Source organism: Vollenhovia emeryi, unplaced genomic scaffold, assembly GCF_000949405.1.
Source record: "Vollenhovia emeryi isolate VEMERY1.0 unplaced genomic scaffold, V.emery_V1.0 DF939222.1, whole genome shotgun sequence".
NCBI lineage: Eukaryota > Metazoa > Arthropoda > Insecta > Hymenoptera > Formicidae > Vollenhovia > Vollenhovia emeryi.
Genome location: NW_011967144.1, coordinates 599,681 through 624,285, shown reverse-complemented (window position 1 = coordinate 624,285; position 24,605 = coordinate 599,681). Strand labels below are relative to the sequence as shown.

Sequence of the window (24,605 nt, the reverse complement as noted above, 5' to 3'; positions counted from 1 at the left end):
TGCCGCGAAGCGCTGCGCCGCGCACGTCGCCACCACTGCCGCTCGAGCGAACCCGCCGCCGCGTTGCTGGCCCTCTCAGTCGCGACGCGCTCGTCACAGGGTGCAGATCGTACGTCGTTCGTCGCTTCGACACCCTCCGTCGCGCGCAACACGCGCTTCTCACGCGGACAGTCGCCGCCGTACGTCGCACGGCGTTTACCGCGAGCCGCAATCCGTATCCGTACTATCCGTTAACGCGTTAATTTTTCGCCGTGGAAAACCCGCAACGTCGTCGTCATCGTGATCGTTGTTGTTCCGCGTTTCGAGGTGGTTGGTGGTGGGTGGTTAATGGTGAAGTCTGATTCTCTCTCTCGGACAAAACGCTCCTCAACGTGATAGACACTTCGATGAGACTAGATTAAGTGACAGTAGCTAGGAACTGTTAAGAAAAGGAGGAAGAGAAAATACAGCGAAAGGGAGAGTAAAGATTAAGTGTGCCGCGTGGTGGAAATAGGGACGTGTCCCCCCTCCTCCCGTGACGGGATTACCTTGATCCCTCGGGAGACTCCCCGCCGTGTATGATGCTTCGTTGGGGAAGACAAGGCGAACTCTAACTCTCTTAAAAGCGGCGGGAGTGGATTAGAGTGTACGGTATATTCCGAGCCACGTTTCGGAGCTAGGCTAAAAGATGCTCGACCACGACGTCCCGTTGGGACGATGACGCCCGCGTCGGTTCGCGTCTGACAGATCCGCGCACGTTGCCACGAGGCGCGCGGATAAGGCACTCGCACTCGCCCCGCGTAATTTCGCGCGGACATCTGGAGGTTTTGCGTGTGGCTGTGCATGTGTGTGTTGCAGATGCGGCCTCGTTGCTGATCCGATCGAGGGTGAACGTTGCCGAGAAGCCGCGGCGAGACGCACCACGAGGAGGAGGTGACTGGAGGAAGAGACGAAAAGAGAGCGAGAGGCGACAGCGTAGAAGGGAAGAATCGCCCGGCGAGATAGAGGAGAGACCCAAGCGGAAGGTGCATTACGTCCGATCATGACGCAACAAAGCGGCGCTGGGTCACCCCAGCAGTTCTGCCTGCGCTGGAACAATTATCAGACTAATCTGACCAACGTCTTCGATCAGCTACTACAGAGCGAGAGCTTCGTGGACGTGACCCTGGCCTGCGACGGGCACAGCGTCAAGGCCCACAAGATGGTCCTGTCGGCCTGCAGCCCGTACTTCCAGGCGCTCTTCTTCGACAACCCCTGCCAGCATCCGATCGTTATCATGAAGGATATCAAATGGCCGGAGCTCAAGGCCGCGGTTGAGTTCATGTACAAGGGCGAGATCAACGTCTCCCAGGAGCAGATCGGCCCGTTGCTTAAGGTCGCGGAGAGCCTCAAGATCCGCGGCCTCGCGGACGTTAACAGCGAGCACGAGCTGACGTCCAGGCCGACCCTGGAGGAGGTCGCGACCGCGGCGATGCAGCGGAAGAAGCGCCGCCGGATGTCCGGCGAACGCTCGCCGTCCGCCAACAGTCCGGAACGCGTCGGCTCCGGCAGCATCGGCCCCGACGATCAGGATGTCATCGGCAGCAACATCATCGTGCCCGAGATTCACAGCATGGTGCCGTCGACTGCCAGCTCGACCCCGAGGTCCCTCGGCTCGCCCAGCACGCCCAGCATCTCCGTCACGCCGCAGATCAACCTGCAGGAACTTCCGACCTCGCTGCCCTTACCGCCACCCCCGCCACCACCACCGCAGGGACAGCAGAGCTCGCACCCCCTGCCGACCCACCACGTGCCCGGCCACGTGACTTCCGGTCCGCACGCGCCCGTCAACCACCTGGGCGGCCACGGCCAACAACTCAGCGTGCAGCAGCAACAGCAGCAGCAGCAACAGCAGCAGCAACAGCATCATCAGCAGGGCGCCGGCAATCAGCCCAACGCCGGTGACGACCTCGAGATCAAGCCCGGCATCGCGGAGATGATTCGGGAGGAGGAAAGGGTGAGTCAAGTTTTCTTCTTCTTCTTTCCGTCTATAATCCCACCCCGGTCTTTCTATGTAATGCGAGAGAAAAAGTTGGAAATCGACACGTTGCGTCTCTCGGTAGTGCGAGTAATAGTGGCAACTTGTTCGCGAAAATGCTGAGGAAAATAATTGCCGCTCTCGGAACCGTCGCTGATACCGTTATCGTGAAAAAGTGGCTTTCCGTGATTCGCGAAAGGATTGTAATCAAATCCGCGTCAAGTGGTGTGGATATGAAAAAGATTCCAACACATCGTCGCATTATCATTCTAATTCTAAGCGCGAAAAAGCTGATATGCATAATTGTTATATCGCATCATTACGCGTGCGTGCGTTTGAGAATTACTGACGGACGAATCTTCCTTTATCGGCGGGAGTGATACTATTTCTTGCGATTAATCCTTTTTCCCGGGACGGACATTTGTCTTTGCACGCGTCAGTGCTAATATGTAATTTTCGATGCAAATTGTACAACAAGAATCCCGTAATTGCATCGAGTGTTGTAATTAGAAGATTTTTATGTACATGATAACGTCGAATCACTCAGATATGTATTCCGATGCGCTGAATGTAGCTTTCCTGTTTTTACGACGGCAGAATATTACTTCTCTTCTTGCCGAAGATAAATTAGTAGAAATAATATGCAGGAAGAACAAAAAAAAAATGGTCAGAATTACACTCGCTTGTTAACGAGAATGGGATAAAAACAGCATTTCCGTCAGAAGTAACGTTAGATCTTCACGTTTCAAGAAATGTATGTAAAAATGAATGGAAAAAAAATTGATTAGTTCTGCCAGATATAAAGTGCTGGATGGAAAGGGCCCTCGCGTACCTCAGCCGCGCGTAGATTAGATTTATACGAATAGATTAGAGAATTTATAAAATGTATTTTCCAATTTAAATTACCGCGCGTTACTAAGTTGCGTTACAAGCCTAATTTTGTCGATTTGACGTTACGTAAACGAGCGAATAAATTTCTGCGCTCCGTAACTAGCAATTTGCGCACGCGCATGCATTTAAATTTTATTCGATAAAATATTCGATCAAATAAATATGAGTCGTGAGGGATACGCCGTTATTTGTCTAACATTTTGGAAATGATTCGGCAACGGGGGGCGGGTCAATTAAAACTTTCCTCCACCGCCGGTCGAGAAACGTGCCGCCGAATTGAAATAAGAAACGACGGTGCCTACTCTCCCGGCGAACAACTTCCTCTCTGCACCGAAACTTTCGCGCTCCGGGGCGGTTAACCCGAAATCGCGCCAGCGCAATTTTCCCCGATAGAAAAGGAAGACGCTGGCCGCATGGGGGGGGGGGGGTCACGGCCGATCATTAACGAGAGCGCGGTGGGTTTCGCGTTCGTTCTGGTCAAGGCAAACGATCCTCGAGGAAGGCAAACGACGGCGCTTACCCGCACGTACGACATTTCCCGCTGGATATAATTGGCCGGCTCTTTCGCCGCGCGGCGATACGGAAAAGTGTCGCGCGCGCGGGGCGCACTCGAGACGTGGCGGCCGCGCCAATTACACGAGCGCGGGACGAGTTTTCGCGCCGGGGGGGCGCGCGCGTTTCTCGCGTTTTAACGCTCGCGCGGACGGACGCGCGCGTCAAGGGTGGCGATGCGGAAGGGGGTGGGTTGGAGAGGGGGGGAAGGGTGGCGGAACGACGGCGGAGGGAAAGAGAGAGGCCCCCGCGCGCTTTTCCGCGGACGGAGGTGGAGGGCCATCCCAATTACCCGGCGATTGGCTTCGACGGTATGCGCTAATTGAGAGTATCAATGAACGTCAATGAGCGCAGTCAATATTTGGCCGGGGTGCATCCGGCCGAGCGTTTTGTAACGTTCTTTTTGTTAAAGCGGATGACAAATATTGACCGCGCTCGTTCGCGTTCGCGCGCGTACGTGACACAAACACGCGCGCGCGCGGGGGGCCGCGTCCGCACGCACACGCACGGGCGCGGGCGCGCACACGCCTGGGGTATCGACTGTTCTCGTTAATTACATCGGGACGACGGTGTCTCCTGCATTATTTATCGTTCGCTACCGGTGCAAGTTATTAAGCGTGCGGCTAGTTACAAGCCGTTTTGTAACTAGCACGACGACCGTCGGACACGAGCGGGGGAGAAGGAGGCGGGGAGGGGGCAGGCTGCGCCGACTTGGGCCGAGCGGTTAACTTTACGCTTAACAAAATATTTTCTCCTTCCCCCCGCGGTACCGGGCGCACGATTTGCGGCACTTATTTGTATAATCGTATCAATAAGAGCATCGAGACGCGCGCGGCGCCATTCGTTATCCCGATGAAATTTGAAATGATCGTGTGCCGGCCGTATGTTTCACTTGTAAAAAGTGTTGTCTAGAATTCCACAGCCGGAGATAATAAACACACCGATGCATTATTCAAGGTTTATCTTATCCGGATGTATAATACGTATATTATAATTTACATCGACAGAGCTACGTTTTTATGTTATTTATGTAACATAATCCGATAAGTCGGATAAAAGTCTTAATATATGAATATCTAACGTAACATGAGAATTCTGTACGGGCGTATCGAGTCCCGAAGCTAATCGGAAAGTTAAATAAGTTTAATTATTATCCCACCCGACGACGTATTGCGCGCACAATTGACGCGCGTCTGCGTGAACCGTGTCACCTTCACTCGGTGCGTCTTACGTGCACGCGGAAAATGAATATTCACCGTGAGGTAGGGCGGGGACTTGACGCGCGGACGCGCGAAATTTTCGCGTTTCCGAGTTTTTGAGACCAGGTGGCGAGTATCGGGGGGGGAGGAGGGGCGATACACCGGAGGAGGAGGAGACACGCGGCTTCGCGAAAAGCACGGCGGATGCGCCGGAAGACTCGGGTCCGCGCGTCAGTTGAGTTCAATCTAGGAAATTAAAGTGAGCGACCGACTCGCGGCCGGTAAGCGGCATTATTTTTTTTTCTCCTCTCTTCTCAGGGCGCACACGTCGTCGGCCCCGCCGCACCGTGACGTAATCCGCTATACGTATATAATGGTTATAACATTCCGCGGAATTCCATTATGTTAACGCAACCACGTTCCAATTCTCCGGGTATGCCTGCCTGCCTGCCCGCCCGACTGCCTGTGCGCGCGTATCGTAAATGCGCGCCGTTGTAGTATCGCAACTATTCCGCGGTGCCTTTCCGATTAAAATACCTAATTGATGCGGGCGAGAGAAGCCAATGGCGCGGACCCGGGGATCGTGGAATGCCAAGCCGCGAGAGCACTGCCAAGCACCGTCGACATGGATTTTTTTGTACGGAACGAATAAAAGAAAGGGAGAAAAAGGGGGGAGAGAGAGAGAGAGAGAGAGAGAATAATTATACAAGTAGATGAAATGAAATAAAATGTAATTATGCAGATTGCAGTAAATGAACGAAATGCATCGCTATTTCTAAGAAAGAGAGAGGGAGGGGGGGAGGGAGGGAGGAAAAGAGACAGAGAGGAGTTTGTAGAAAAAGAGAAAGCGATGTTTTCATTTATATAAACAGTATATCAGTATTAGCGTGAAAGTTCTTGGATTAATTTATTCAAGATAAAGAGAAACGTAAGTTGAAAACCACGAAGGAAATGATGAAGTAAGTCCCGAGAAAAAGTACGGGCGAATAGTACACGAGATGCTCGTTAGATTACCGACTTAAGTGCTCGGGAGTTTTATTCTCTTCAAATCTAATTCTAATAACTTTATATTCTCCATTGAGAAGCGAAATTCTCGAGCGCGCACGGTTTTGCGTCGAGTGGAGTTCCGTTGTCGTAGGCCGGTCTCTCGATAGCGAGTGTCCTATCTTCCAAGTGCACGTGGTGCACTTCTTTTTTTTTTTCTTAAACAAAGGAGACATTTCTCTCTACACGCATAGGTACAGCGATGCTAATATTTCCACGAGGGGGAAATCGCTGACCAAAATCTTGTACACCAATGCCCACTAATGCCCAGTGGGCATTTCTTTATCTTATTTTATCTTTATGATGCCCAAAAATTGCCTGGTAATGCCCAGCAATGCCGTAAATCTGTACACCACAATGCCCCCGGCGGTTTTCCCCTCAAATTTCCATATAAAAAATTTGTCGAACACCATGACTAAATTTCTCTCGATAATATTCGATTCTTTACCTATTGCGACGCACGTCGGCAAAAACAAGTTGACCGAGACGGTGGCCGCGTCTCCTCTCTTGAGCTACCGAAATTGTCGCGCGCGTATAACAGATTCGTCAATTATCGCGACTGATATTTCATACGATAAGCTTCGATATTTTATTGGCCGTATTAGCGTCCACGGGCGCATTAACGCGATGTAACGTAACGAAGCAGCGCACGTAAAAGTAGCGGGCGACCTTCCGCATCTCGGAAATTAGGGAATCAACAGGGAGCGTCGTGAGTTATGAATCGCCCGCCTCCGGCGGCGAAAACCGGGGACAATTATTTATGCCTCGAACGCGGGCCCAGGACCCGGAGGGGACTCACGATAACGTATACGCGGCATTACGCGGTATAAACATAAATTATATTTCACCTGTCGCGCGCGAGCCTCATGATGCGTCTCCTACGACCACTTAATAGTACTCTAATCGTATCGTTCAATCGTGCGATCGTTCACATACCAAAAAAAAAAAAAGAGAAAGAAACAGGTTGTTCGCGATTCATTATTCACTGCGAGCAAACGTTACTAAGTGGCAATTTAATATTTTTTAACGGCAAATATGTTGTTTCATGATAAATATAGCGTTCGGGCATGTCACACATTGTAGTTAAGATGGAAAAAATTTGATTGAGTGAATATCGTTTTTAAAAAGATACGAGAATTTACTGAAAGTTGCAACGACAATTTTTCTTAAATATCATTCCTAAAATACACACGTTCCGCCGATATAACCGATGTCAGATTTCAGGATCGTAAAATAGAGATTTTAAAATGACAAAAATGTTAAAATAACACACGCAAATTATGCCGCACCGGCGTGATTTCTGGGAATGATCTGAAATGACCGGGGAGGCTCGCTCCGTCGGAAATGGGCTACGAAAAGCGTGATGGCTCTCGGGAAGGGTGACGACGAGGGAGAGGGAGGCAGCGAGCGCATCCCCCGAAAAGTGTACACAGTGTACAACACGAGAAGCAGCAAAGCGTGATCACGCGGTCGGTGGAGCTCGAAAGGGCGGGTCGAAAAAAATTTAATCTTCCCTCGCATTATCCTTTTTGGCAATAACGGCTTTACCTCCCGGATCGTCTGCCCTGCCATCCTCTCCCTCTCTCTCTCTCTCTCTCTCGCTCGCTCTTCCTCTTTCCCTCCTTTCCTCTTTGTCTCTTCCCTCTCGTGTCGGGTGACTCGAGAGCGGGGGAGAGAGAGAGAAAGAGGGAACGGGCGGCGGGGAGACCGGCAGGAGAGAACGGATCCCCGACGCGTCGGCAGAGAAAAAAGTCGCGAAACAGTAAATCGTGAATTGTAGTAACCGAGCGCCATTCATCCTGATACACCGGATGTGACTACATATTTCCTTCGTTCCGTTTAAATTAGTGTTTTTGCCCGGCGCGGCCTTGATTGTGTTTTCGCGCGTCTCGCACGCTCTCGCGCTTGTGCAAGTGCATCTCGCCGACGCGGACGCGCGCTCGTATCGGCAGGCGGCACACAATCGCGGACGACTCTCGTTTCTCTGCGTTCGTTTGTCTTCACGTGCGCGCGTATCCGTACGTGTACGTACGTCCGCGCCGACGATCGTAACGCGCGTAGAAGCGCGCGCGCGCACGTCGACCGGTCGCGTTGATCAACGCGTAACGTAAGCGATACATCAGGAGGATCGTCCCGATGGGATTCAAAATTGAAAAGTCCGCCCCCCGATGTATTAAAATGCGCGTGTTGCCCGCGCCCGTCCATCCCCCGTCGTCTCGTCCACCTCCTTTCGGTCCTCCGTCCAGAAAACGATCGCGATACGAGCGCGGGCCCCGGTATCGCTCGCGTCGCGCTCAGAAGTCGATTACCGTGCTGTCAGAAGTGATCGAGAGGACCCCCCTCGCGCTTTTTGACACGTATCGACGTTACTCCGCCGTGATTTCGGCTCCCCGGCGCAGTCGTGTTTTATGCATTTCCGCCCCGGTACCGGAAAGCGGACCGACTCGGGAAGCGCCGCTCTTAATTTGATTAAGCGCGTTGTTTAAATGTATCAAATTAAAAAGTAAAGCCGGACCCTGACACGAAAAGCCAGATCGGGATATTTGACAACCGACTATCGTTCGGAAGTGAATTCTCTCTGCTGTCACCCGAGTTCCCCGCCGCGGGCATTTCGGATTTAAGAACAGGACGACGCGGACCAAGACAATCGCGCTCCTCCTTTTCTGACGCCGTGCGTCAAAATTAATTGCTCAATTAGGCCTAAGATCCGTTCGACGCGCGCCTCCTCGGACTCCTCGACGTCCGTTTTTCTCACGGGGAGACCCCGCACTTATAGTCCCACAACGTGGACGGTGCTCTCCGGTCCAGTTCCTGGCTTTTTTGCGCGTGAGTGCTCTCGCGTTGGCGCACGCAAGGCGCGCACGCGATAGCTAGGTTTTTCGTAGACACGCGCGTTACGCGACACGCGGGGCTACGGTGCCGCGGGCTCTCGGACAGGTACGGTGCCCCCCCCCCCCTTTTCTTTTTTTTCACACTGGGCACACGCCGTCGCTCGGTCGCGTCGCCCGTCGCAAGGACGAGTCGGAAGAAATTGGCGGGTGCCCCGCATACATGTACGTCGGCACTACGGCGCTCGCGAGATCTCGAAAGTAGGTAGGCGAAGACCACACGGGCCTCCTCCATCCTCCCAGTCTCCCGCTCCTCCCCGCCCGGTGCGTATTACGTAGCCACCCTTTCGCTGCTCGGCGGAGGACTATTTTATAATAAGGACCGGCTTCGCGGCCGTAATGATATGTATTTTAAATATTTCGAAAATTGCCTTCCTAGGAAACTCTTCGCATAATGGCAATACTTGGAATATAATCCCGGGGTAACCGGACCGCATAGGCGCCCGAGCACTTAACTTCTCTCGGACCCTCGTCCCGCCCGCTACCCCGCTTCGCCACCGAGAGAAGCCTCTCTTTTCTCTTCCTCCCCCTGCCGCCCCCTCCTCCTCCTCCTCCTCTTTTTATATCTCTTCTCCAAACGATCCCTTTTCCCCCTTTTCCGCTTTTGTTTTTTTTTTACCTTCCTCCTTCGACATTAGCTCGCCGCGCCGCGCCAGGAGTGCGCGAGTGTTTCTTGCCGTTTTCCTTCCTCGCTTCGGAAATCGTCTCGCGTTGGGTTAACCGGACTGGATATATTCCGCGAGATTTATCTCCGCGGAATCATTGCCGACCGGTAGTATCGGGATAATACGCGTAGGGTAGACAGAGAGTATCTCAGACTTGCGTTTTTCCTTTCATCCGCGGATTCCTCTTTTCACGATCTGCTCTCACAACTTTGTAATACCCCACTTTAAATATTTTTCTAAGGATTGCTCATGTTAAAATTCTCCATTAAAGTTCTTTTAAAATGGAACGTAGAATAATATTTTATTACCTATGTTTCCTTCGCCAGATTTTAATCTTTGATGATGAATGAATTCGCATATTTTAGCCTCCGTTCCCCCCCCTTTTTTTTATTTCCGCAAAAGGTCGTCTCGAAATGTGGATCGCGAATTTCTTTCTAATTGCATGGATTTTCTGAAAACGCACTCTGTTCTCTCCGAATAATCACCGACCGTTCCGAATCTCGCTTGAGAAAGCATCTCGGCGCGATGCTCTCGCGCTTGTTTACCTGCGTCGAGTTTCTTTATGGTCCCCTATTTCCTACTTTACGAAATGATACTCGCCTTCTATCTGTTTAGGAGCCTGGGATTTTCGCTGAAAACCGCGTTCCCTGGTATCGTCTTTTAAATAATCTTTGCGACGCGAGATAATTACGAATAACACGTGCACGCCAGGTGAAACTATTTTTAACGCGGAAATACAGCCGCGATCGGCTTTCGCTCTCCATCTAAATAGGTTTAGAAACGAACGAAAGAACGAATCTCCGAGATAATATCTTTACCGCGAAACAATTGCGGATTAATTCCTATCGACAAAAAATGGCGGTCGGCGTTATCGTTGGCCTAAGTGGAGCTCCGCACGGAAGCTATTGTACTTTCTCAGACACTTTAGGAAATTCGATAAATCGCCCCCGTCCTTCCCCGACGCCCGGCGGAGAGAAAGGAAGACAGCGCCTCGTATCGACGTCGACGCTCCATTTTTCCGGAGCAGTGGTTACGTTAAGGCGCGCGCTGAAAATTGCAGAAGAATTCGCCTCGAGTGGCGGCTCCCGAGTGCTCGGGGAAAGTCGAAAGTTACCCTGAAATCCGCGTCTGGTCTCGGTCCCGCGGGAGGCGGCGACCTTCGCGGCGACGCTCGCTCGGGGAATGCATTATTTCGCGACATGGAAATGCCCTCGGACCGGAAATCGATGTCGGATCGCTTAAGTAATACGCCGGGAAAACGCGACCGCTTAACGTTCCCCGTATTTTCCCCTCGACGACGACGACGACAAGCGTTTCGAGCGAGGCTCCTGGCGGGGAGGGGGGGGGGTGAGAGGAGGGCCGCGGGGTAAACCGCGACGGGGTTGGAGGAATCAAGTGGCGGGAAGAAGGGAGGGAGACGGGCGGTCAAAAAGGGAGGCGAAAGATCCGCTCGTTGATAAAAGTTGTATGCGCGTCCACCCGGAACGTCCGCGGAGCTATTCGTGAAACATTCAGGCGGACGACGGCTCGAAAGACGCTCCCGCCGACTTGAAATTCCCGCAACGACTTCTCCGTAATAATGTAACGACCGCGGTGTACCGTGCGCCGGGGCGTCCGCGCCTCGCTCTTTATCGTTCAATTCCCCAGTCGCGATTTTCGCGACGGGACCGTGTCTCCGCTTTCAATTTCTTCTGCCGGGACAAACATTTGCAATATCGACGTCCGAGGGGGCCATCAACAATTCAGACGGCGATTCTAATAAACGAATAACGGGGACGCGTTAGCGATTACGTCTATCGTTAACATTTCAATGGCGGACGATTCCAATTAAGCCGCGCGGCTACGCTTTTCAATCGGCGGGACACACGCTTCCCTGATAACCGAGGGCTCGGCGAGCCCCGGCGGACGCGTATCGTCCTCGACGTCCGCTCGAGTTAATCTCGGGGTGAATCGCCGCTGCTAAGAAAAACCGCGCGCGCGTTTATCGGAGATCGTTTAATCCCGCCCCCGATTTCCGCGCTCTGCGAAATTCCGCGGAACGAACGGCCGGTTGCGTGCGCCGGGCTCGATCGAAAATACTGCACGGGGGATGCATCGCCGTTTATTCCTGATGCACGACGTCGGCGGCGTAGGAAAGCAGAGGGAGGCGACTGGCCTCTTCGTCGTTCGTCATCGCGCGTATCGTTATGAAAAAAATGACTCGCGAGCGAGCTCAGTGGCCCTTCGCCTCTTTCGCGTCCCCCCCCCCGGAGTCGCGTATCGTTGCCGTTGAGCTTCGACGATTTTTAAGCCTCGCGTCTGATTCTCGTAATTCCGAAACGTCGACGTTTCGCGCATATTATGCCGGTATTTAGCTCTATGAAAACTCGCATGCAAATTTCGGGAAAAAGAAAAATGAAGGAGAGAGGAAATTTAATTTGCCTTCGCCTATCCGACGAACTCAGAACCGACCGCTTTAGAATTTCAATAACGATCGGGGTTGCGCCTACCCCGAAAGAGTTAAAAGCGTCTCATCCCTTATTTACATAACCCATTTTTGCAGCCTCGGCTTTCGAAACGACCAAATTTGCCAGGCGATCTAACTTTTACGATCGCATCCGATTTCCGAGCATACGCGACGCTTTCTCTCTCTCTCTCTCTCTCTCTCTCTCGCTCGCGCTCTCTCTTTTTTTTTTTCTTTTCGAGTTCCGTCGAACGAACGTTGCTGGAACGCTATCGCGACGGCGGGTCGGAGGGTCAGGACTAGGGGGTGGGTTTCCATTTCGAAAATGCGGCGCAGGACGGATCTCCGCGCGATGTACGGCGTGCGACAGCTCCGGCGAGCTCGCGGTAAATCAGAAATTATCTTGCGTCGCGTCCGAGTTGCGCTGCCTTTTCCCATCGAAACGCGCATAAATACCGAACCAGAACGAGCGACAGAGACGGAGGGTGGAGGTAACGAGAGGGAGAGGAGCAGGAGCGCGGTCCTTGCAGTCGTGGCGGCATGCACGACGCGCCCGTTGTCGCGTGTACGTGTGCATATGCAGAACGACACGCGTGCACGTACACTTGCGCCCGTGTATACGGTGTGTCCCGGGAGCACCGTATGATACATGATTCAGCGAGGAATAGTACAGAGACGGAAATGGCAAGAATTTTATCTCAATACTTGGTTACTATTTAATCGAGGGATTCGCGTGACGGCGACAATTATAAGGGATTATCAAGTCGTTTTGCGGACAACGGAGGGCTGTCCCTCCCTTTAATATTACAACGATATCGTTCACTCGTGCTACACTTTCTTTTTTTTTTTTTAATAAAGAGCGGAAACTAGAAACATCTAAGAAAAAGCATATTCATATAAAAGGACACAATTAGTTTTAAAAAAATGTAGCGCGAATCGTAAATAAATCGTAAATTCTGGGACTAATTTTAGATGGATTTTACTTCGATAGAATTGTATTTTCTCGCTGCACGGGTTAAAAAGGCCGTCGCGTTAGGGTCGGCCCGAAAATACCGCGCTGGACGTGACGCGTTCGTGCCTGCAACTCTCGCGGCAGAAGCGAGCCAATTAACAAATGTGCAAACCTAAATTTCAATCAAAAAGGAACCTGAAGATATCGTCTTATCGCTTCGACAACGTAGCCTTGTCGTATCGGACGAGCACGTCGATAATATAGCGAGTCTGGACAACTGGTAGCACATTCGTCGCGAGTCCGCGCCCCAGCCGACTGTTCTCTACACTTAAGATTCGCGACGCTCGTTCTCGGACACCCTGTACAGATGCCCGCACACGCACCCGTACACGCGCGCGCGCGCGGGTCTGTGCACGCGCACAGCCGCCCCCGCAGATATATATTAATACGTGGACTGCACGTCGCGGTGCGCGCGACTTGATGGACGGATGACCGGACCATTCCGCAGATTGCTTCGCTCCCGATTCCGACCGGAAGGAGATTTATAACCTCTCGTCGTTATCTGCGCGAGCGAGCGAGCGGGCGGGCGGGCTGGCGAGAGAGCCGTGCGCGCCTCTCTGCCTGCCTACCTACCTCTGCTCCTCGTTCCGCTCGATCAGCGATCGATCAGCGGGCCGCGCGCGCGATCACTCGTCGTCCTTTGAACTTCTGCCAGAGCGCGGCCGGGGAGCGACGAGCGAGGATAGAGGAGGTGGAGGAGAAGGAAAAAAAAAGAGCTCGCCCTCACCCGCGCCGGTAGATGATAGCGCGACGCGTTCGTAATTTTTTCTCTCGATCGTTTTCGGGAGCGCGGGTACCGTTTGCGCCCGCGCGCCCAGCTAACTCTGCCAAACGGAATTTCGCCACAACTGCCAGCTCATAATTGTAGCACTTCGGCACGTATCGCTCGGCGTCACGTCGAAAATAATAAAAAGAGAAAGAGAGAGGGAGAAAAAGAGACAGAATATTGAGTAAGAAGTTTCGCCCGCAGGCGAAGTAACGCTGCGTACGCTTAAGTTGGATACTTATCGGGTAAATATAAGAATATTTCTTCTCCTCCGTTGCGCAACAGATGATAAGTAAATATTTCATAAAAAGCGAGGTTGATAGCGATATTTGTTTAATGCGCGCTGTGTTCCACGACCACGTACGTTTTGATCAAGAATATATTTTATTTCAACGTTAAGCGCTTTAATACTTCGCTGACGATTAATTTAATGCCTTAAGACGACCTCGCGGTTTTCCCCGTTACTTAAGCGAACGAATTTCGAAACATTTCGACAACAAAGTGATAAGCGAGTTTCGCTCGCTTGTCGCGTGCCGCGAGATATTTGCATTCACGTGAGGGAATAATTCGAAAGGTAATCGTAAACTTGGCGAACATGAAGGAAGTATACAATAAAAGAAGTCACTCACCCCACGATTGCTCCGCCGTTGCCCGACGCCTCCTCAGGCCTCCTCCATCACCTCCTCCTCCTCCTCCTCCTCCTCCTCTCAAAGTCCTCCGTTGCACTCGCACAAATTCTCACTCGCGAAAGTACGATTAATTACGACGCGCACTAATCACACCAGAATGCGACGATCACACGGCACTTTGCACGGCACTCCCGGTGCTATTAATCGCGCACGGCGCGCTTCCTGCGTCGCGAGGAACAACGCGAAATATTTGCGTCGTGAGCGGATCGCCTCAATGCGAGCAGTCGCTAATTAAACGCGCGGGCCGATAATATCGCCACGATTTCAACAATCGTAGGAAACGATCGTGAGACGCCAAACGCGATCCTTGTCGCCTGCGTGGAACGGTAGTACGATGACGCGTTGGTGACTGTCCCCGAGAGTCTCGGTCGCGCAAGTGTTTACGTCTCAACTCTGTGCTTCGTAAAAAAAAAGTTGAAACGTTCAACGTACCTGCCACAGAATAACACGGGCCGAATACCTGACTTCTTGTGTTTCACGCCGACTGTCACAGCGTGCGAACGATACATTTTCATTCAACGACCCGGTGATTTGCGCCGAGGGGTAAACCGCTGACCAAAATCGTGTACGCCAATGCCATACATTCACCAGAAAAAGTTTCCGGATCCAGTGCTATTTAAAATGAGATCGATATAGCGTCAATCAGATTTATTGTAGAGAAAGGAATACTTTAATCTTAAATGAAAAATTCTAAAATCTGGAATAAAATGATAGTATGTGTCGTCTTCCGTCGAATTCGTGCGTTGTAAGATGGAGGGAAAATTTATTCTATACGCAAGAATATGTAAACGTACATTTACATAAGTGACTCTTGTCTCAATGTAGTAAGTCAATCTTTTTTAATTCGATACAGGAGAATAAGAATTTATTTTGACATCGTCTTATTTTTATATTAAATGAGAGAAATATAACTGCGTCAAGAATATTTTTGTCTCGGTAACAGAAATCCTTTCCGAGAGTGTACTTTATCGTATTACCTTATTTGTCGCGTTTTATCTTGTTTTCTTTTATTTTTGTTTGCCCCAGCAAGGCCTAATGCTCCAAAAATGCCCACACGGAGAGAATTTTCTCTTGAAACTTGCGTCGTAGAATCGTAGAAGAGCGAGATGGCCTTTCTCTCGCACTCGCACGAATTTGACGAACTCTTATGGCCAGTCTCTGATTGCAGGGTCTCTAGTTGAAACGTGTTCGAACCGCAGTGTCGTAAAGGAATGATCACTGCCGGGTGAATAATTATAAAACGACAACTTACAGCCTCCACGCGTCTCATCGCTCGCATTCCTTTCTCCCAACGAGCGAGCGACGCGAGATATTTGTTTCGGTAAACAGCCTTGACGCGCCCGTGAATCGTTAATCGCGGAAGTTAATTAATCGCACGGCTCGGGGACTGTTCGCAGCAAGAGCTGGTCGCGTTTGGTGTCTCCCCCGTGCTCGACGCGATTGCGATTCGATGGATTCGATAGGGGTGCGTGACGACGCACGGAGCGATACCCGGCTACCTGCCGACTCGAGGCTCGCCGCGTGAATGACAACGCGGCGCGCGGTGGCCTTCGCGCCCGCGGCCGATACGCGCGTCATAGGCCACCAAAACAAACGCCAAGGCCGTACTCCAGACAAGTCTCGCTGCCACAGTTTTTTTTATGTATAACGGAATGTAACTGCGACAACGGATTAACGTACCGCGTACTCTTACCCGTTTATTTAATTCTCCAACTGTGAACGCGAAGAGTCCCTGGAACTGTCTTCGCTCGTTTTGCAGGTTCGATCGATCGTGTTTAAAGAGCAACAAATAAAACTCGACTCTGTGCACAATCGACGCCGAATAGACAAGAAAATGTACCGAGTCGTATATGGCGTGGAGAGTAAAGTCCCTGAAATTCCACAGCCAGTGTAGACGATGTCCACAGTTAAGGATTAAATTTATTTTAATAAGGCGACCGTTCTTGCGTGTGTAATTTATGTTTCGTTTGGTAGATCTGCGTCGCCTAAGTTAAAAATTAATTCCGCGCGATCAAAGTAGCGGGAGATGTACCGTTATTCAAATCCCCAAATTGATGACAAAATTAGCTTCGATCTGATCAATATGCATATAAATGTGTGCTATTCGTAATAAATTTTAATTGTGTGACATTTTTGCTCTCAACGATAGTTTAAACAATTGGTATATATTATTTAATTACCCCGTGTAGAGGAAAAACACGTACTCTAAGAATTAAGTTTCTCTTCGTTTTAATTAAAAAATTATTTGCGCAAATTAATTCGTTATTTACAAACTTTTATTCGAGAGAAATTGGAGGAACTGCAAAAAAAAATAATCTCGATAAATCGAAAAAGATCAAATTAAATTCGTCGCAAAAAGTATATCGCGGTCCACCTTTCTTTTTTCTTATTTAAAAGTACATCGTTTTTCTTGCCGGCTCTCTCGCGCGATGTAAGAATTTTGAAAGGGGGATAATGCCGAAGTAATATCCACAAATACCTTTCCGATTGTAAACGTAGGTAAACTTAATTGTGCGAATCTCGATCAACTGCGATCGTTCGTGACCGGAGAACTGCCGGTGACCTCGAACATTTTCGTGTCAGAATCTTCGGCTGTCGTGACACAACGGAGCACTTGGTGCCCGCTGCGCGGCATGTGATAAATAAACTTTTCGTCGAGAGCTTACGATCATAATTCGATCATAATTGCGCGATACTCTTTTGTCTCCCGTGGAACACGGGGGGGGGGAAGGGGGAGGTTGAAATGTAATTGAAGCCCGGTTGAGTGAAATTGGACTTCTCATTAAAATGAGCGACAGCGTAGAGTTTCTTTGTATCCGTGCTTATCAACCTCCGCCATACAAGGTAGCGATTGTTGATCGCTTCAGTTGCGCGCATGAAATACGAAACGCCCGCGTCAAAGGATAAATCAAAGGATTAATTTATAGTATTCAATTACAAAGGGAAGAATTACACGTGCGAGAGGAAGGGTGCGTGCGATCGTTGCACCGCGACAGTGCACTCCGGCGGGGTGAGTTGGTGAAAAGGGAGGAGGGAACTCGGCCAAGGGGCCCGTTTTTTTTTTTCCCCAGGTCGCGTTACACCGCTGCCTCGGTGGCGGCGGAACGGGACGCGGGGGATCGTCGCGCACATGCCTGAAAAACGCGAGCGTCACGATAAATTAGATTTAATGACTGTCGCAAAAAAGCGCGATATGAAAGTCGGACGCGCGGGACGAACCGATAGAAATTAAATTCTAGGATATTCGATTACGGTACCGGCAGCAGCCCAGGCCCACCTCCACCCTCGCTCCGTCCCCCTTCCGTCCTCACCGTCCTCGCCGATGAAACCCTCGTCGTTCGTTGCTACACATCCGGGCGCTTTCGCCCCGGCGCTGACATCGAGCCGAAAATAGAAAAAAAAGAGAGAGAGAGAGAGAGAGGGGGTGGGGAAGGGAGAGAGAGGAAGAGAGAACCTCCCCAGGAATAATGGGCGCGTGCAACCTGCGGAAATAATAGATGCAATAATGCCCCGCCTCCGTAATCGCTGTATAGAAATTTACGCGCGTCTCTGTCTCCTACCCTGTCCTACCCCGCGCGCGCCCTCTGACCTTTTTTATTCCCGCGAGTCGGCCGGCTTATAATTTCGCCTAATGGGATATCAAGGGCGAGACTTGGCGTACATGTCCCGTGCTTCGCGGTGCGCACGGATTTTCGCGAAAATACTCGCGTGCACGTCCGAGGCTGTCCAGTTTTTCAAGTAACGTTGGATTCGCTGTTGGTGATTCTACACTATTAAATTCGAGTCAGTGATTCTTTCCAATTCGCGGAAAAATGAATTTGCGGTTTCCGACTACTTTCAAGATAGGTGAAAACAAGCGCCGTGCAAACTTTCATTTTACATCGAGCCGACCCGTAGCGAGGCTCGTCCGAAATTATTTCAGCATCTTGTCATTCGTCTGGAATCTTGCGCAACTTGTAAGTGTCGCATCTATCGCTGCGAGAGAAATCTATTTCCTAGGAAATCAGTTTGATATAAACGCGTCGGTGAAATTTGCATCGCGCGCCAGGGCCGTGTGTATCCTTCTCTAAGGTAATATCGGATAATCGAAAATGCGCCGCCTGATATCCTTGACAAAAATCTGATAATCGGAAATGCAGCACCTTATATCTTTATGTCGAGACGGAAGACGGCGGCGGCGGCGGCGGGCGCGATTCCGTCCGTCATTTCGCGCGGATCGATCGAGATATCACGAAGATTAATCGACGCGTCGGTAGACGACGAGCGCGCCTTACGTATTTATATATTCTAGCTGTATCTAGCGTGCGGTTGAGTCACGCGCGTCCGCGCGCGCGAATTTGTTCGCCAGCCCGGCGAATGTTAATACACACAAGTGTTGCCATTAGACGGCAGAAATATAATTTCGTTTACGTCGATGACTCACGTCGCGGAAATTTCTGAGTCAATCTGATTCATTCGGCCTGGTTCCGAGATTTCCACTGGGAAATGTATTTATATATGTATACGTGCTCACACGCGCACACGAGTATGCGTATTATTTGAACGAGTCGGCAATAAAATGCACGTAACCCTCGTGCATTGCATAAAATCTCTTTTCTCGTATCCCGGATCCGCCAGAGGTGCTCGCGGCTTTGAAGAGAACATCATAAAATACGGAATTCTCGTAGATGTAGGACGTTTTGTTTTCCTCTTCCCTCCTTCTTGTTGTGTGTGTGTTTTTTTAAGCGTGGAAAGTTGCGTCTCGACTTATTGTCCTCCGCTCTCGCGCGACAGCGTTTAGAAAACTCACCTGATCCGTGGAGGATATACGCACTTGTGAAATTACGTGGGATCTAACGGTCCCCAGGCTGACACCTCGTAGCGTAATGTATGCGCTCGCGGTTTTCACGTCGCAGGTGTCGACGTTGAGTTTTCGCGTCGACGACAACGGCCGCGTATCGGTTCATATAGGAAATGCCGGGGCGAGATAAAGGAGCGCGAATCGGTCCCGAGAAAGAGCCATTGTCTCGCGCCTCGTTTCGCATTACCCGGCGGCGTATTAAAAATTCTATACTCCATTGTGTCGGCGAGATTGCGTTTCGAAGGAGGTGGCGGCGGTGCACGCGCGTGCCGATCGTCCGACGTGAGTTTCACGCCGCTTGGATTTCACACCTGCCCGCTGAAATCTTTTCCCGCTTTCTGCGCGGCAGACGTCGCGAATATAAACAGTACGCTTCCGAGAGACGGAGGAGTCCAATCCAATTTGTCTTGCTGTTCCCTTTCTTTTCGGAACACCGGCGCGGATAGGTGTCGCGCGTCGTAAACGCTGGGGGGGAAGAGCCTGCCGAAAAATCGGATCCATTTAGAAGTAGACCGTTCGAGAGGAAGTGACAGGCGAGAATTTACTATCGCGGAAGATCGCATCCTCAAAGAGATGAAATCGGCAAAGGAACTCGCTCGCTTTCGTCGCTCTGCGTTTATACCCGGAAGTGCGCGCGGCGGAGATAGGCGGGCGGATACCTGCATTGTGGTCTGGATCAGATAAAAAAGGCCCAGAAATGTGTGCGCGAAACGGCCGAATGCGTCAAGGTGCGGAAGACCAGAATGCGAGCGACGGACAGCTGCCTTCGTAGACACGTCGGCCGTAGGGTGTGCAATCCGTTGTAAAGATTTAATACGCTTTGACCTTCCGCGAAACAGAATTATCTTCCTTCCGAGAAAGGAAGCGTTTAAACCCATTTGCATCTAGATTAGTGACAGACGCGAGATATAGTTTCGTTCCTCTCTCTTTCTCTCTCGCGCGCGCATTTTTCAATATTTGTGTTTCTCCTGGCTGTAAAACCGCGCGACGGGTTTCGAAAATAAAATGCGAGCCCGTTCGGCTGAAATAAATTATCCAATTATGTAAATGGAACTTTGGGAATTCGCATTGACGCGGGCGCAAAATATGACGTGCTATTGCCAAGGGCACGGAAATCGTTGGCGCGCGCGCGCGCGCGCCGGGAAGAAAAAGTACGGCCATTCGCCGGTCGAGCGTTCGAAAGCGAAGATAAGATCCCACGGCTGGAAATATCTTAGGCAAAATAAAGGCGCGCGGTATCTCTCGGCAGGATCATCGCCGCTACCCCTGCCCCGTTTTATTCCATGCGCGAAGGTGGTGTACCGGGTGGCACTAAAGGCGCCCCGGACGCGAAACAGCGTAACGTTACGTTCGATGTATCGCCGGAGACGGCAGAGATGGCGGCCCATTGTCTGGACTACAAATTAATCTGGCGATCGATACCACGTCGAGCGACGTCTTGCGCCCGGCCATGTACGCGGTGACTCGCGAAAAGTAAGTCGACAGCGGCGGCGACAGCGGCTCGCGTCTGCTCTGAAGGATGTCCGTCGCGAAGGATGTACCCCCGGATCGATGCACCCCGTCGGCGGTGCCTTCGCGGCGGACGCTCGCCCGCCGGAAGTCCTCGCGTCAGTCCCCGAGTTCTGGCTCCGATGTTAATTGTCGCCGCGCTCGCCCCGCGTCGAATCGAAACGTCTCGCTCGTCGCGATATTTCATTAAGACGCGCGGCTCCAATGTGTACACCTTGCGCTAATTGAAACGGGTATTTTTACCGCTACCGATCCTCGAGTTTCCGCGGTGCGGGTCGCCGCGCGATGATTCCGCGCAACTTTGGAAATTGGATACGCGTGGAATTTTTGCGACAGCCGTTCGCGCGACGAACTCGCCGAGTCTCGGTATCGCGCGCATAAAGCTAGACCGGCGGAAAAGGGATCGAGACCGCGCCGGCTCGATCGGAAACGGCTTGAAGAAGTTCCTCCGGCGAATCCTTTCCTTTAAGGTAAAAGTAAAAAGAATGTGTTTGCGGCGGTAGTATCGTGCGGGAGAATCTCCTTTTAGTTCGGATGAGCTCATGCCACGCCGGTCGAAGGCGAGGCCGAGAGGATCTTTATCGCTCGGAAGCAAAGTGCTACGCCATCGTGGGTTCCGGGGTGTCGTCCCCTTTCTCCTCCTCCCCCCCTTCCCCTCCCCACCTCCTCCCTCCCCCTGCCCCCCCCCCCCCGCCGCCCTCCAGCCACGAGGTTTCCACGGCGCGGTAACGCGATAGAATATTCAAACGCAAAATAAAAAAGGTTCCTTGGACGGCGGGGGGTATTGCATTAACCAAGATTGCTGACGATAAAATGAAAATAATGCGGAATGACGTGCGCGGCGAGGGAGCCGGTGCGCGGAGGAGAGGCGACGCGGAGGAGAGGAAGAGGTGGGACAGGGGCGGGAGGGCGAGGGGGTGGAAAACAGATAAAGATAAAGTACGAGCTAAAGTAGGTTCGTGGGCGAGGAAGTGGTGGGTGGCGGTTGTGAGGGTGGTGGCGACGGCGAAGGATGAGAGGGGGCCGGGGCAGGGTGCCGAGGATAGCACGGCGGCTGGAGGGGGGGAAGGGGTTGAGGGACAGAGAAGGAGAGGACGGAGGCGCACGGTGGAGAGAGAGAGAGAGAGAGAGGCGCCAGGAGTCGCTCGTGTAATTGCGTTAAAACTTCCGCCGTGCAAAAACACCCCCTCGAAACGTGTTCCCTGCACTCGTCGCGCGGCGCTGCCTCGTCTCGTCCCGTCTCCCGTCTCGGATTCTTCGCTCGCGCGCAAGACGCCGCGCGACGTTTCCGGCCGCCGCGACAGTCGATGGCCGAGGGGATGCCGTCGCTAATTCGCGGAACCGTAATCCTGCGAGATCGTCCCGCGGAGCGGGAGGAACACGCGCGCGGCGTCCGTCGAGGAGCAAAGTCGAGGATCGTTTGGCCGGAGGTCGATTAATCGCGGCGGATTTCGTAAGCTTCCCTCTCCCCCCACCTCAGCCCGCGCACTGCTTATCAGCGATCGTTCTACTTTCGGTACATGCAAATTATGAAATAATACATACCGCAAAATTCTTAAGCGGCATTTCGGACGTAATGAAACTACTTGGCGGGGCCTTATATTTCTTTGATTTATTTATCGTTAAATAAGAAAAGTACCTACAAAGTTGTCGATGCACACGACAAGCCACGCCGACGTATGAAAGTAAATTTACCGACTTGCTTTCAAGAGCAGGAAGTTGCTCGGCGTCGTAAATTCTCCCGTTCTACATTTACTACGGTGGAAACTTATAAAAGTACGCAAATTAATGGCTTGTCAATAACCATAGCGGTGTCAACAGTGATATTTTTTTCGGCTATATGTTATTCTTCTCTTCCGTTGAACCGCGAGGACAACGGTCGCGACGTTTCGGGAATCGATCGCGGACGGGGGCGGCTTTTCTTGGCAGAAGCGCGGGGCGGAGATTAGCGGAAGTTTTCTGTACGATTTTACCGAGAACACGGTCGGCGACCTCTTTTTTTTTCGGGCACAAAACCCTCGCGCGCGACGAATTTTTTTCCTCCCTTTTTTAAGAATATACACGGTAGGGTTTTTTTTTCGCGCCGCTCTTCAATTACACGATCAAAGCCGTTGCGAGCCTCTCGCGAGTCGCGTTTCGCGGGCATCAAACTGCGATACATTTTTTTTCACGCGACGGCTCGTGTTACGGAGCCCCGCTTCGCCCACGCGCTCGCCTCTCGCGTGCCTTTATAGATTTTTGCCGGGGCGCGCTGGGGCGTGTACGTCGATTTTATGCGGCTCGGCGCCGTAAATCCCGATTTTCTAAGAATCCCCGTCATACGGCAAACATTACGTCAAGATACGTTAATCCGCGACGCTCGCTCGCTATTACCGAGCGCAAACCGGCGACAGTGCTTGAAACTGCGTCGCCGATTAAATATTAGTATTCCCGACCCGAAGCAGCGCGGCGAAGTTCGGATTAAGAGCACTTCTCTTACCCCCCCCCCCCTCTCCGGGTCTCCCGCCCCCGACGTTCTCCAACGCCGAAACTAAGAACTATCCCGGGGGCTACAAAAACAAAACTCACTTTCCCCACAATCGCGCGCGGAGAGATGAAAAGAGAGATCTTTTGTACTTGTGTGTAACGCCGTCGGTAGACACTGACGCAATCTTGCGCAATAATCCGTGTATAATGGAACAGAAATCGGTTTGCATTCTTGCGCGGTTTAAACTGCTTTTCCCCCCGACGTTTCCCCGCGCGGCCTCTCGGGGCGGGAGGGGGGGGGGGAGAGGGAGGGAATCGCGGGCGCGTGAATTAGATCGCGCGATCGCGCCGGCGACGAATCCGCGCGAGCGTCGTCGTCGTCGTCGTCGTCGTCGTCGGGCGTACGTCAAATTTTTTTTAATGCGCGACGCTCCCGATGCATCGACGGAAGTAGAAGATTTGATTATACAGTCCGACTGTTTTTTCCCCAGTTAATAATAATCGTGTTTTGTCGTTTTTATAATTTCCCGAGCTCCCATTTATCAAATTGTTCGATCGAAATCGCAAGCTAAATTGCAGACTGCAATTTCCGGTCATGACTACTTGAAAGGCTAACGAGTCTACTATCTAGCTATTTTATTCACAATTTGCGAATTATTGAGCGGACAGGTCGCGCAAAACTACAGCTCCGAACGACTCGAGAACAAGACGGACAAATAGACCCTCGAATTAATTCAGTCGGACGCAACGACATTTCGCGCACTCAATAAATCTAACATATTTACGGGAATCGCGTCCGGCGCAATTAGGAAGTAGGACGACATGTAAGATATTACTGCAAAATCGCCACGAGGAGAGGAATAAATAAATTGCGGATTGATGTGGCGCGCGAGGAGCGAGAGTACAAACTTCATCTCCGCGGCGTGAGACACGGTCGTTATAATTTTACGTGTGTTAAACAAATGGATGTTACCGAAAGCAGCCGAACAAAGCTTAATTTAACATGTATCCGTGACGTGTCCGTTCAGTTCCGTCGGTATCGGTTGGAGAGAAATATTGTTTTCTTGTCTTATAATGAACGTGTTCGGACATGTTAAATCTTATTTGCTTTTTTGTTTTTATACAAAGTTATAGGAATCATTGTCAACCCCGTCATCCGTAAACTTGAGCCGTCGTGAAAATCACTGAATCCAAACCGAGGGGTGAAACCGCTGACCAAAATCGTGCACACCAATGCCTACTGATGCCCAGTAGGCATTACTTTATCTCATTTATCTTGTTTTATCGTATTTGACCTTGTTCTCTTTTATTCCATCTTATTTTATCTTTATAATGCCCCGGCAAGGCCTAAAGGCCTGTGCCCACGATGCTAGAACTTGGCCCAAGCTATTCTATAAAAGCTGCAAGTCGATTGGCCACGCATTTCTCGGAGCTGGAACTTGGAGCAAGTTCTAGCTTCGTGGACACAGGCCTTAAAAATGACTTGTAGCCAATCAAAAAGCTGATTAAGGCCTGCGTCCACGATGTCAGAACTTGGTCCAAGTTCCAGTTTCGAGAAATGTGTGGCCAATCAAGCTATTCCATAAAAGCTGCAAGTTGATTGGCCACGCATTTCTCGGAGCTGGAACTTGGACCAAGTTCTAGC

At 51.3% G+C, this 24,605-nt stretch overlaps 1 protein-coding gene across 2 annotated transcripts in view; it reads left to right on the top strand.

Annotated features, from left to right (window-relative positions):
* The first annotated feature begins 40 nt into the window (after positions 1-40).
* LOC105560770 (protein bric-a-brac 2-like) overlaps positions 41-24,605 on the top strand; it is a 303,865-nt gene continuing 279,300 nt past the window's right edge. For both annotated transcript variants that reach the window (XM_012010164.1, XM_012010165.1), the window contains exon 1: positions 41-1,975. In XM_012010164.1, coding sequence (XP_011865554.1) covers positions 1,022-1,975 — 954 coding nt within the window. In that variant the 5' untranslated portion in view covers positions 41-1,021. The remainder of the gene's footprint in view (positions 1,976-24,605) is intronic.